Source organism: Pelodiscus sinensis, unplaced genomic scaffold (genome assembly GCF_049634645.1).
Source record: "Pelodiscus sinensis isolate JC-2024 unplaced genomic scaffold, ASM4963464v1 ctg67, whole genome shotgun sequence".
In the NCBI taxonomy this organism is placed as follows: Eukaryota; Metazoa; Chordata; order Testudines; family Trionychidae; genus Pelodiscus; species Pelodiscus sinensis.
Window position 1 is genome coordinate 458595 of NW_027465935.1, and position 11186 is coordinate 469780.

The 11186-nt window shown below is 66.6% G+C and overlaps 1 protein-coding gene across 1 annotated transcript; it reads right to left on the minus strand.

The window, feature by feature from the left end:
* Nucleotides 1-769: 769 nt before the first annotated feature.
* CASTOR1 (cytosolic arginine sensor for mTORC1 subunit 1) lies at nucleotides 770-7164 on the minus strand. The gene is made up of 9 exons (XM_075916986.1): nucleotides 6999-7164; nucleotides 5123-5193; nucleotides 4535-4728; nucleotides 4256-4388; nucleotides 3322-3445; nucleotides 1923-2021; nucleotides 1742-1824; nucleotides 1410-1504; nucleotides 770-1312 (listed from the first exon to the last, which is right to left on the minus strand). The coding sequence occupies exons 1-9, from the start codon at nucleotides 7109-7111 to the stop codon at nucleotides 1232-1234; spliced, it is 993 nt and encodes a 330-aa protein (XP_075773101.1). The 5' UTR covers nucleotides 7112-7164; the 3' UTR covers nucleotides 770-1231.
* Nucleotides 7165-11186: the final 4022 nt, after the last annotated feature.

The following is an 11186-nucleotide window of genomic DNA, read 5'->3' on the forward strand; positions in this document are numbered from 1 at the left end:
TTGGCCCCTGGCTCCAGAGCAAAGGCCTCTGGGAAGGTGGAGGACTCACGCCAGCTGCGATTGGCCCCTGGCTCCAGAGCAAAGGCCTCTGGGAAGGTGGAGGACTCACGCCAGCTGCGATTGGACGCTGGCTCCAGAGCAAAGGCCTCTGGGAAGGTGGAGGACTCACGCCAGCTGCGATTGGCCCCTGGCTCCAGAGCAAAGGCCTCTGGGAAGGTGGAGGACTCACGCCAGCTGCGATTGGACCCTGCTCTAGAGCAAAGGCCTCTGGGAAGGTGGAGGACTCACGCCAGCTGCGTTTGGACCCTAGCTCCAGAGCAAAGGCCTCTGGGAAGGTGGAGGACTCACGCCAGCTGCGTTTGGACCCTGGCTCCAGAGCAAAGGCCTCTGGGAAGGTGGAGGACTCACGCCAGCTGCGTTTGGACCCTAGCTCCAGAGCAAAGGCCTCTGGGAAGGTGGAGGACTCACGCCAGCTGCGATTGGCCCCTGGCTCCAGAGCAAAGGCCTCTGGGAAGGTGGAGGACTCACGCCAGCTGCGATTGGACCCTGCTCTAGAGCAAAGGCCTCTGGGAAGGTGGAGGACTCACGCCAGCTGCCCGCTCCTTGGGCATTTAGGGCTCCCGAGCGGGGCAGCCCGGGGGAAGGACCCCCCCTTTGCCCCCAGGCGGTGGTGGCTGCCCCCCACACCGGGACAGCTGGGGGCACCCCACAGGCGTAGGGGAGCCAGGTTTCTGGTTTGGGGCTGGGACAGGACAACAGGCAGCCCCCGCCGGCTGTGCCGCGAGGCCGATTTATTGGCAGAAAACGCCCCCCCCGCGAGCTCCGAACCGCTGCCCCCCACGCCCAGCCGGGGGGCCAAGAAGCGACGCCGGCAGGCCCCACACTTCTCAACACCGTCTCGCCGGGCTGGGCCCGTCCCGGCCGCTCCCGCGTAGTCACCGGCCGGCGTCTCTTCTACGGCAGCCCCGGCCCAGGAAGGAAAGAACCGACCACCGACAGCCCCCCCGGCATCCTTCAGATGTGGGGGGTAGCCCCACGGCTCCCAGCCCCCCGGAAAACAAAACCCGCCGGCTCCGAACAGGGCGGAGGGTCCCGGTGGGACTCGGCTCCCAAGGGGGGACCCGGCGGAAACGGATCCGGAGGCGGCTCCGGGTCGGCGCTAGAGCAGTTCGAGCCCCCAGGGGCGCCCCCCGCCGGCGTGGGAGGGTGGAGTGTTCTCCGGCGGGCCGGGTCAGAGCGCCCGGGCGGCGCCCCCCGCGTCCTGGCGTCGGTGGAGCAGCCCGATGACGCTCTCGATCTCGTCTTCCGGGACCTGGCGGGGGGAGGGAAGCAGAGACAGGAAGTCCCGCCCCACGCTGGGCCGACCCGCCCCGGAAAAGGAGAGGCAGACAGGGAAGGAGCCGACGTACCAGGGCGTGGTCGAAGTTGAAGGTGCTGATGTAATAGGCGGAGATGTCCGCGGCGGCCAGCGGCGCCGCGATCTGAGCCACGATCCCGCACTCGTCTGCCGGAGGGAAACCGAGGCAGGCGTCACGCCGAGGCACCGGGGTCCGGTCCTGCCCCACACACCCGCCTCCGCGCCCGAGCCGCAAGCCCCATAGCAAAGGGGGAAGGGTCCCGCGGGGATGGCCAAAGGCCCTGCTAATATTGGCCACCCCGGTGCGGATTAAATTTTGTGCCGTGCACCGGATGTGCACCACCCGCCAAAGCACACGCTGCAGGCTGAGGGGGGGCCACTTACCGAAGCCGAGCGGCTGCCCGCCGATCCTCACCATCCTCCAGAGCTCCCCCGAAGAGCTGGTCAACAGCAGGTCGCTGGGGAACCTGGAAGGTTTCACCGAGTCCGTCACGCCCATGAAGCAGCCCCGCCCCGCCCGGGCCAAGCACTCCCTCCCTCGCCCCCCGGGCCGGACGGGACCTACTTCTTCTGGGTCTCAGCGTCCATGACGATGGAGATGTAGCCCTCGATGAGAGAGAAGGCGAAGAAGCGGATGGTCTCGAGGGCCGGCTCCTTCGCAGGGCTGCGGAGACACCGGGTTCGTCGCGAGGTGGGTGGAGCTTTGGGCTCCACGGCGGAGACGCAGCTTCCGGGAACCCTCCCCTTGGCTGGCGAAGCCGTGGTCCTGGCGGGGCAGGCAGACCTCCGCCCCCCCCCCCCCCCCGAGGTCCTGCAGCTCCCCGAGGTCCTGGCAGGACAGGCAGCTCCCCCGCGAGGTCCTGCAGCTCCCCGAGGTCCTGGCAGGACAGGCAGCCCCCCCCCCGAGGTCCTGCAGCTCCCCGAGGTCCTGGCAGGACAGGCAGCCCCCCCCGAGGTCCTGCAGCTCCCCGAGGTCCTGGCAGGACAGGCAGCCCCCCCCCGAGGTCCTGCAGCTCCCCGAGGTCCTGGCAGGACAGGCAGCGCCCCCCCCCCCCCAGAGGTCCTGCAGCTCCCCGAGGTCCTGGCAGGACAGGCAGCCCCCCCCGAGGTCCTGCAGCCCCCCCCGAGGTCCTGGCAGGACAGGCAGCCCCCCCCCGAGGTCCTGCAGCTCCCCGAGGTCCTGGCAGGACAGGCAGCCCCCCCCCCCAAGGTCCTGCAGCCCCCCGAGGTCCTGGCAGGACAGGCAGCCCCCCCCCAGAGGTCCTGCAGCCCCCCGAGGTCCTGGCTGGACAGGCAGCCCCCCCCAGAGGTCCTGCAGCCCCCCGAGGTCCTGGCAAGACAGGCAGACCCCCGAGGTCCTGGCAGGACAGGCAGCCCCCCGCAAGGTCCTGGCAGGACCGGCAGACCCCCCCCCCCCCGAGATCCTGCAGCTCCCCGAGGTCCTGGCTGGACAGGCAGCCCCCCCCAGAGGTCCTGCAGCTCCCCGAGGTCCTGGCAGGACAGGCAGCCCCCCCCCAGAGGTCCTGCAGCCTCCCGAGGTCCTGGCAGGACAGGCAGCCCCCCCCAGAGGTCCTGCAGCCCCCCGAGGTCCTGGCTGGACAGGCAGACCCCCCCCCCAGAGGTCCTGCAGCCCCCCGAGGTCCTGGCAGGACAGGCAGACCCCCCCCCCCCTCGAGGTCCTGCAGCTCCCCGAGGTCCTGGCAGGACAGGCAGCCCCCCCCTCGAGGTCCTGCAGCCCCCCGAGGTCCTGGCAGGACAGGCAGCCCCCCCCCCCCGAGGTCCTGCAGCCCCCCGAGGTCCTGGCAGGACAGGCAGCCCCCCGAGGTCCTGGCAGGACTGGCAGACCCCCCCTCGAGGTCCTGCAGCTCCCCGAGGTCCTGGCAGGACAGGCAGACCCCCCCTCGAGGTCCTGCAGACCCCCCCTTGAGGTCCTGCAGCCCCCCCCCCCCCGGGCCGCCACCCACCTCTGCGAGTAGAACAGGACCTCCAGCAGCACGGTGGCGATGGCCGGCAGACTGTCAGGAGCCACGGTCAAGATGCAGAAGCGGTTCTGGGGGCTCTGCACCGGGTGCACGGTGGGGCTGGCGGCTGCGGGGGGGGGGGGGGAACACAGTGGTTTGCAATTGCTCAGCGAGCCCCGACCGGCCTGGGACTCCCCCAGCGGCTCGCGAGGGCCGGGCGCCGGCTCGACCCTCGACAGACCGAAAACCAGGGAGCGAACGGAACAGGGGACGTCCCACGAGCCCTCCCCTGTGGCCGACGTCCAGCTTCTGAGAGGCCAGGGCCACCCTCCCGGCTCATCAGCGTCGGTGGACCATGAATTGAGCCCGGTCTTTTGGGAACTCGGCTCGAGTCCTGGGCGTGGCAGCATCCTGCGGCGAGGAGTTCCGCAGGTCGCCGGGGGAAACAAAACTCCCTCGGGTTGGCTTGACGCCTTCGGGCCTGTTCAGTGTTGGGGACCCCCGAGTTCTTGTGTGGGTGGAGCAAGTAAATCGTGATTTGATAGTCCCCCTCGCCTATCCCCCCCCCCCCGGAGGCGTCTCTTTGCCGAGCTGAGAAGTGCCCGGTTTATGAATCGCTCCCGCACGGCAGCCGTGCTAAGGAGCGAGTAGAACGGAGCCAGCGGGCCGCGTGGGGGATTGACCCGGGCCCAGGCGGGTTCTGCCCCCTGCCCGCTTCGGGGGGGCATAGCAAGGTGTTCCTGGGAGGAAGCCCAAATTAAGGCGGCAGCGCCCTCTGGTGGCACCACTGTGCTCCTCGGGCCATCGGGAAAAGCTTGGGCTCAGGGAACAGAGCGGGGCCGGAATCAGCACCTACATCCTGCGGCGAGGAGTTCCACAGGTGGCCGGGGAAGCAGAACAGCGGAGTCTTTCCCCTCAAAGCCCGCGCTGGACTCACCGGGCCTGGGTTTGGAGACGCCGTCGCTCGCGTCGGCCCGGCCCACGGGCACAGCCTCGCCCGCCACCTCCCGGTAGATGTCGAACTCGCCCGCCAACGTGGCGATCACCACCGGCAGGTCCTTCTCCCGCACCTGGCCGGGGGCGCGAGAGCTCAGCGCTCGCCCCGCTGGCTCCCGCCTAGTTCTCCGTCCCCCCCCTCCAGCAGGCACCGGGGGCGGCGGCGGGGGGGGCGGGGGGGGGAGAGGAAGGTCCCGAGCACGCCCAAGCGGGGGCTCACCAGGATGAAGTCCGTCTGGTAGGTGGAGAGCATCAGCACCGAGACGTGGTGCTCGGCCAGCGGGGCCAGGACCGACTTGGCCAGCTTCGTGACGCCCACGGCCTGGGAGCCGGTGGCCGACCGGCCGTTGGCCAGCACGTTCAGCACCAGCCAGGGGGAGGCGGCCTCCTGCAGGAACTCGGAGGGGGACAGCTCTGAAAGGCCGACAGGATCCCGCCTGAGACCCGCCGCGCCGAGGGGAAACTGAGGCACGGGGCGGCGCCGGCTGCACGGCACTGGCCCGGGACCTTCCCGGCATTCCCACGAGCCACTAGGACCGGTTGAGAAGCCTCGGACTGCAGACCGTGCCCCGCCCCCACCCCCCACCGCCCTGGGGCCCGGATTCAGCTAGTGCACCCCCCCCCCCCCCCCGAAACTCCTCCATCCCTGCGGAATAATTTGGGTGCGGATCCTCCCCCCATCCCCATCCGCCAGCGAATCTCCCCGGCTTTCGGCGAGGTTGAAAATCCAACGGGGCCGGCCGGGGGGGGGCACCCGAAGGCCGAATCGGGGGGGGGCGGGACACGCGGCCGCCTCGGGCCCACCGACCTCGGAAGCCTTCGTCGTCCACCACCACGGTGTAGCCCTCGGGGGTCTCGGTCAGGCTGAAGAACTTGCACCTACCGGGATAGAGGGGACTTCGTGGCGGGGCCTCATGGAGCCGTGCGGCCCCCCTGCCGGAGGCCCCGAGCTCCCGGGGGGTTAACGGCCTTGCCGGGCCCCCCACAAGGGACGGGCCTGGGTTTCGCCAGGCCCACCAGGGAAGGGGGGCGTGGCCGGCGGCACCGTCCCGAGGCGAGCGCCACCGGCCCAGCGAGGTGGGGGAAGGAGGCGGCTTGCGGGAAGGCAAACGGGGGGGGGGGGGGGGAAATCGGGGAAAGGGTCTGGGGTGGGGGGGGGGAAGAGACGGAACCAGCCCCACCCAACCAGCCAGCAGGAGGGCGGGAGGGGACTGATCCCCCTCCCCAGCCACTACCGACCACCCTGAGACACTGGGGGGTACAGACCCCCTCGCCCCACCCCACGAGGGCACAGCTTCCCCCTCGCCCCACGAGTGGGGGGCGACGCAGCTTCCACCCACCCCCCGAAGTGCACAAAGGGCCCACAGGACTCCAGCCACCCTAGGAGCCAATCTGAGGCACCGCGCCCCCCCCCCCCGTGTGTCCCCCAGCTGGGCCGTCATGTGCCCCTGCGCCCCCGAACCTCCCAACCCGCCCAGCCCCCCCACTGCCCTGCGCCCCGCCCCCTGCACCCCCCAACCCGCCCAGCCCCCACTGCTCTGCCCCCCTCCCCCTGCACCGCCCAGCCCCCCATTGCCCCACCCGCCCCCCTGCACCCCCCAACCCGCCCAGCCCCCACTGCTCTTCCCCCCTCCCCCTGCACCTCCCAGCCCCCCCATTGCCCTGCCCGTCCCCCTGCACCCCCCAACCCACCCAGTCCCCACTGCTCCGCCCCCTCCCCTGCACCTCCCAGCCCCCCCATTGCCCTGCCCCCAGACCCCTGCACCCCCAACCCGCCCAGCCCCCCTGCACCTCCCAGCCCCCCCATTGCCCCGGCCCCAGCCCCCTGCACCCCCAACCCACCCAGCCCCCCTGCACCTCCCAGCCCCCCCATTGCCCTGCCCCCAGACCCCTGCACCCCCCAACCCGCCCAGCCCCCCTGCACCTCCCAGCCCCCCCATTGCCCCGCCCCCAGCCCCCTGCACCCCCCAACCAGCCCAGCCCCCCTGCACTTCCCAGACCCCCCATTGCCCCGCCCCCAGCCCCCCCCACTGCCTCGCCCCCTGCACCTCCCAACCCACCCAGCCCCCCACTGCCTCGCCTGCCTCCCCTGCACCCCCCAACCCACTCACTGCCCCGCCCTGCTCCCCCTGCACCTCCCAATCCGCCTGGCCCCCCCATTGCCCCACCCACCTCCCCTACACCCCCAATCCGCCCATTGCCCTGCTCCCCAGCCTCGCCCCGCGCTAGGCCCCACCCCCGAGCTCCCCCACCCCCAACCCGCCCACTGCCCTGCCCCCCAGCCCCGCCCCGCGCTAGGCCCCGCCCCCGAGCTCCCCCACCCGCCTCCCCTACACCCCCAACCCGCCCACTGCCCTGCCCCGCGCTAGGCCCCGCCCCCCAGAGACTCCCGAACCCCGCCCCACGCTAGGCCCCGCCCCCGAGCTCCCGCACCCGCCTCCCCTACACCCCCAACCCGCCCATTGCCCCGCCCAGCTCCCCCTGCACCCCCAACCCGTCCGCCTCCCCTGCACCCCACTGCCCCGCCCAGCCCCGCCTGCCTCCCCCCTGCTCCGCCCCACCCCACCTGCCTCCCCCTGCACCCCCCCACGTGCCCCGCCCCGCCCCGCCTGCCTCCCCCTGCACCCCCCCACGTGCCCCGCCCCGCCCCGCCTGCCCAGCCCCCCCATTGCCCCGGCCGGTACCGGGAGCGGCGCGGCAGCAGCAGCAGCTTGAGCAGCGGGTGCGTGTATCGCCACAGGCCGGCCCGGGCCAGGCTCAGCACCCGCACGGGGCGCTCCAGGATCCGCAGGTCCATGGCGGCCCCGCCCCGCCCCGCGCTAGGCCCCGCCCCGAGCGCCTGCCGAGCCCCGCCCCCCCGCGATAGGCCCCGCCCCGAGCGCCTGCCGGGCCCCGCCCCCCGCGATAGGCCCCGCCCCGAGCGCCTCCTGGGCCCCGCCCCCCGCGATAGGCCCCGCCCCGAGCGCCAGCCGAGCCCCGCCCCCCCGCGCTAGGCCCCGCCCCCGAGCCCTTCCCCTAGCCCCGCCCCGCGCTAGGCCCCGCCCCGAGCGCCTGCCGAACCTCGCCCCCCCGCGATAGGCCCCGCCCCGAGCGCCTGCCGAGCCCCGCCCCCCCGCGATAGGCCCCGCCCCGAGCGCCTGCCGAGCCCCGCCCCCCCGCGATAGGCCCCGCCCCCGAGCCCTAGCCCCGCCCCGCGCTAGGCCCCGCCCCGAGCGCCTGCCGAGCCCCGCCCCCCGCGATAGGCCCCGCCCCGAGCGCCTGCCGAGCCCCGCCCCCCCGCGCTAGGTCCCGCCCCGAGCGCCTGCCGAGCCCCGCCCCCCCCGCGCTAGGCCCCGCCCCGAGCGCCTGCCGAGCCCCGCCCCCCCGCGATAGGCCCCGGCCCCGAGCCCTTCCCCTAGCCCCGCCCCGCGCTAGGCCCCGCCCCGAGCGCCTCCCGGGCCCCGCCCCGCGCTAGGCCCCGCCCCCGAGCCCTTCCCCTAGCCCCGCCCCCCCGCGATAGGCCCCGCCCTGAGCCCTTCCCCTAGCCCCGCCCCCCCGCGCTAGGCCCCGCCCCCGAGCCCTTCCCCTAGCCCCGCCCCGCGCTAGGCCCCGCCCCGAGCGCCTCCCGGGCCCCGCCCCGCGATAGGCCCCGCCCCGAGCCCTTGCCCTAGCCCCGCCCCGCGCTAGGCCCCGAACGCCTACCCAATCCCCGCCCCGCGCTAAGTTTCGCCCCGCCTCCGAACTCCGGCCCGCGCTAAACTCCGCCCCTGAACCCCTTCCCAAGCCCCGCCCCGCGCTAGGCTCCGCCCCCCGGCTCAGACTCACCCTCCTGGAGCTGAGCGCGTCTCGACCCACCCGGCCCCTCCCCCCAAGCCCCGCCCCCCCGGATTCCCCCCCCCCCCCCCAGGGCCCCGAGCTGCCTGGGCAAGCGGCCCGGGACCCCCCCCCCGCCCGAGGAGCAGGTGGCCCCGGGCTACGATCGATGGTTGGGGGGGGGGGTAAGGTCCTGGCAAATATCCCAGAAGCGAGTCGGTCGGTCGGTCGAGGCCCCCCCCCCGCCACACGAGTTCTTGCACACGCGGGGGCCAGTGCAGACACAGCTTCTGTCTCGTCTAGACTGGCCTGATTTTCCGCAAATGCTTTTAACGGAGCAGAGCGTCTGGATCGGCGCGGACGCGTTTCCCCAAACGCACTCTTTGCAGAAAAGCGTCCGTGCCGATCTAGACGCGCTTTTCCGCAAAAAGGGCCCGAGCGGCATTTTCACGAGCAGGGCGTTTCTGCGCAAAACACATCGGAGCTGTCTACACGGGCCCTTTGCGCAAACAGGAGCAGCAGCGTATTTCCGCAAGCAGCACTGATTTCTTCCAGGAGAGCGTCAGCGTTCTTGCGGAAAGTCAAGCGGCCAGTGTAGACAGCTGGCAAGTTTTTCCTTTGCGGAAAAACTTGCCAGTCTAGACACAGCCCCTTAGTTTGGTGGTTGGTTTGTTTGGGGTTTTTTGGTTTTGTTTTTTGGGGGTTGGGGGTTTGATTTTGTTTGAGGTTTGCTTTGTTTGGAGTTTGGTGGGTTGTTTGGGTTTCATTTTGTTGGGGTTTTTTATTTCATTGGTTTGGTTTTGGTGGTTTGTTTGGGTTTTTTGGTTTTGTTTGTTTGGGTTTGGTGGGTTGTTTGGGTTCGATTTTTGTTTGTTTGGGTTTGGTGGGTTGTTTGGGGTTGTTGGTTTGTTTGGGTTCGATTTTTGTTTGGGTTTGGTGGGTTGTTTGGGTTCGATTTTTGTTTGTTTGGGTTTGGTGGGTTGTTTGGGTTTGATTTTGTTTGGGGTTGTTGGTTTGTTTGGGTTCGATTTTTGTTTGTTTGGGTTTGGTGGGTTGTTTGGGTTTTTGGTTTTGTTTGGGTTTCATTTTGTTGGGGTTTTTTATTTAATTTTTTTGGTTTTGGTGGTTTGTTTGGGTTTTTTGGTTTTGTTTGTTTGGGGTTGTTGGTTTGTTTGGGTTCGATTTTTGTTTGTTTGGGTTTGGTGGGTTGTTTGGGGTTGTTGGTTTGTTTGGGTTCGATTTTTGTTTGGGGTTGGTGGGTTGTTTGGGTTCGATTTTTGTTTGTTTGGGTTTGGTGGGTTGTTTGGGTTTGATTTTGTTTGGGGTTGGTGGTTTGTTTGGGTTCGATTTTTGTTTGTTTGGGTTTGGTGGGTTGTTTGGGGTTGGTGGTTTGTTTGGGTTCGATTTTTGTTTGGGTTTGGTGGGTTGTTTGGGGTTGGTGGGTTGTTTGGGTTCGATTTTTGGTTGTTTGGGGTTGGTGGGTTGTTTGGGTTCGATTTTTGTTTGTTTGGGTTTGGTGGGTTGTTTGGGTTTGATTTTGTTTGGGGTTGGTGGTTTGTTTGGGTTCGATTTTTGTTTGTTTGGGTTTGGTGGGTTGTTTGGGTTTGATTTTGTTTGGGTTCGATTTTTGTTTGTTTGGGTTTGGTGGGTTGTTTGGGTTTGATTTTGTTTGGGGTTGGTGGGTTGTTTGGGTTCGATTTTTGTTTGTTTGGGTTTGGTGGGTTGTTTGGGTTTTTGGTTTTGTTTGGGTTTCATTTTGTTGGGGTTTTTTATTTAATTTTTTTGGTTTTGGTGGTTTGTTTGGGTTTTTTGGTTTTGTTTGTTTGGGGTTGTTGGTTTGTTTGGGTTCGATTTTTGTTTGTTTGGGTTTGGTGGGTTGTTTGGGTTTGATTTTGTTTGGGGTTTTGGTTCGATTTTGTTTGAGGTTTTGATTTTGTTTGGGTTTTTTGGTTTGGGTTTGGTGGTTTGTTTGGGGTTTTGGTTTTGGTTGTTTGGGTTTGAGTTTGTTTGAGGTTTTGATTTTGGTTGTTTGGGTTTGGTGGTTGGGTTTGGTGGTTTGTTTGGGGTTTTTTGGTGTTGCTCACTGCCTCTGCTTCAAAGTGACACACCACCACCCAAAAAACCACCCACCCAATCATCACAGAAGCGCAAAGGCCTGGCCTGGAACATTTCAACCCCGAAGACAACTGTGTGGCAAGCTGCAAACAGCTGTCGGCAAGAGGTGCTAGCTAAAACCACAGTGTGAAAACTGCTTTGCTGGCTGCGATCCAGCACAGGTGCAGTTCCAGTTAACCCAGGTTTTTAGTCCGGTGCGGACCGCAAGGCGAGTCAGTTCACACATGAGAAACAGCGGGTAGCATCTGGGCACCCGCCGGACTGACTCCACGAAGCCCCTGAGCGGATCAAACCGGGCGTTTTCAGTGCAACTTTGTTGGGCATGTTATGAAGGACAAAAGTGTAGTTGGATTCGAACAAGACTGATGCCTTCATTCACGGTTACGCCCTCTACGGCGATTAGCCAAGATCCCAAGGGGATCTTTCGGAAAATAAAGCCTTTGCCGAAAGATCCCTTCTTCCTGATTTTAAAAGGAATAAGAGATCTTTCGGAAAAGGCTTTATTTTCCGAAAGATCCCCGTCTAGACTGGCGTTTTTTGCCGGCAAAGCCCCGAGCCGGAAAAAAAGCGGCAGCCATGTTTATGCAAATGAAGCGGGGAAGATTTAAATCCCCGCTTCATTTGCAATTGCGATGTGTCTAATTTGCATCCCTTTTACGGAAAAGGGGTGCAGTCTAGACACAGCCTGTGTGTGTGTCTCTCCCGAGTACGATGGGTTTGTAGAGTCTCTCTCTCTCCTGGGTACGATGGGTTTGTAGAGGGTGTGTGTGTGTCTGTCTCTCTCTCTCCTGAGTACGATGGGTTTGTAGAGGGTGTGTGTGTGTGTGTGTGTGTGTCTGTCTCTCTCTCTCCTGAGTACGATGGGTTTGTAGAGGGTGTGTGTGTGTGTGTGTGTGTGTGTCTGTCTCCCTCTCTCTCCTGGATACGAAGGGTTTGTAGCTTGTCTGTCTGTCTCGCTCGCTCTC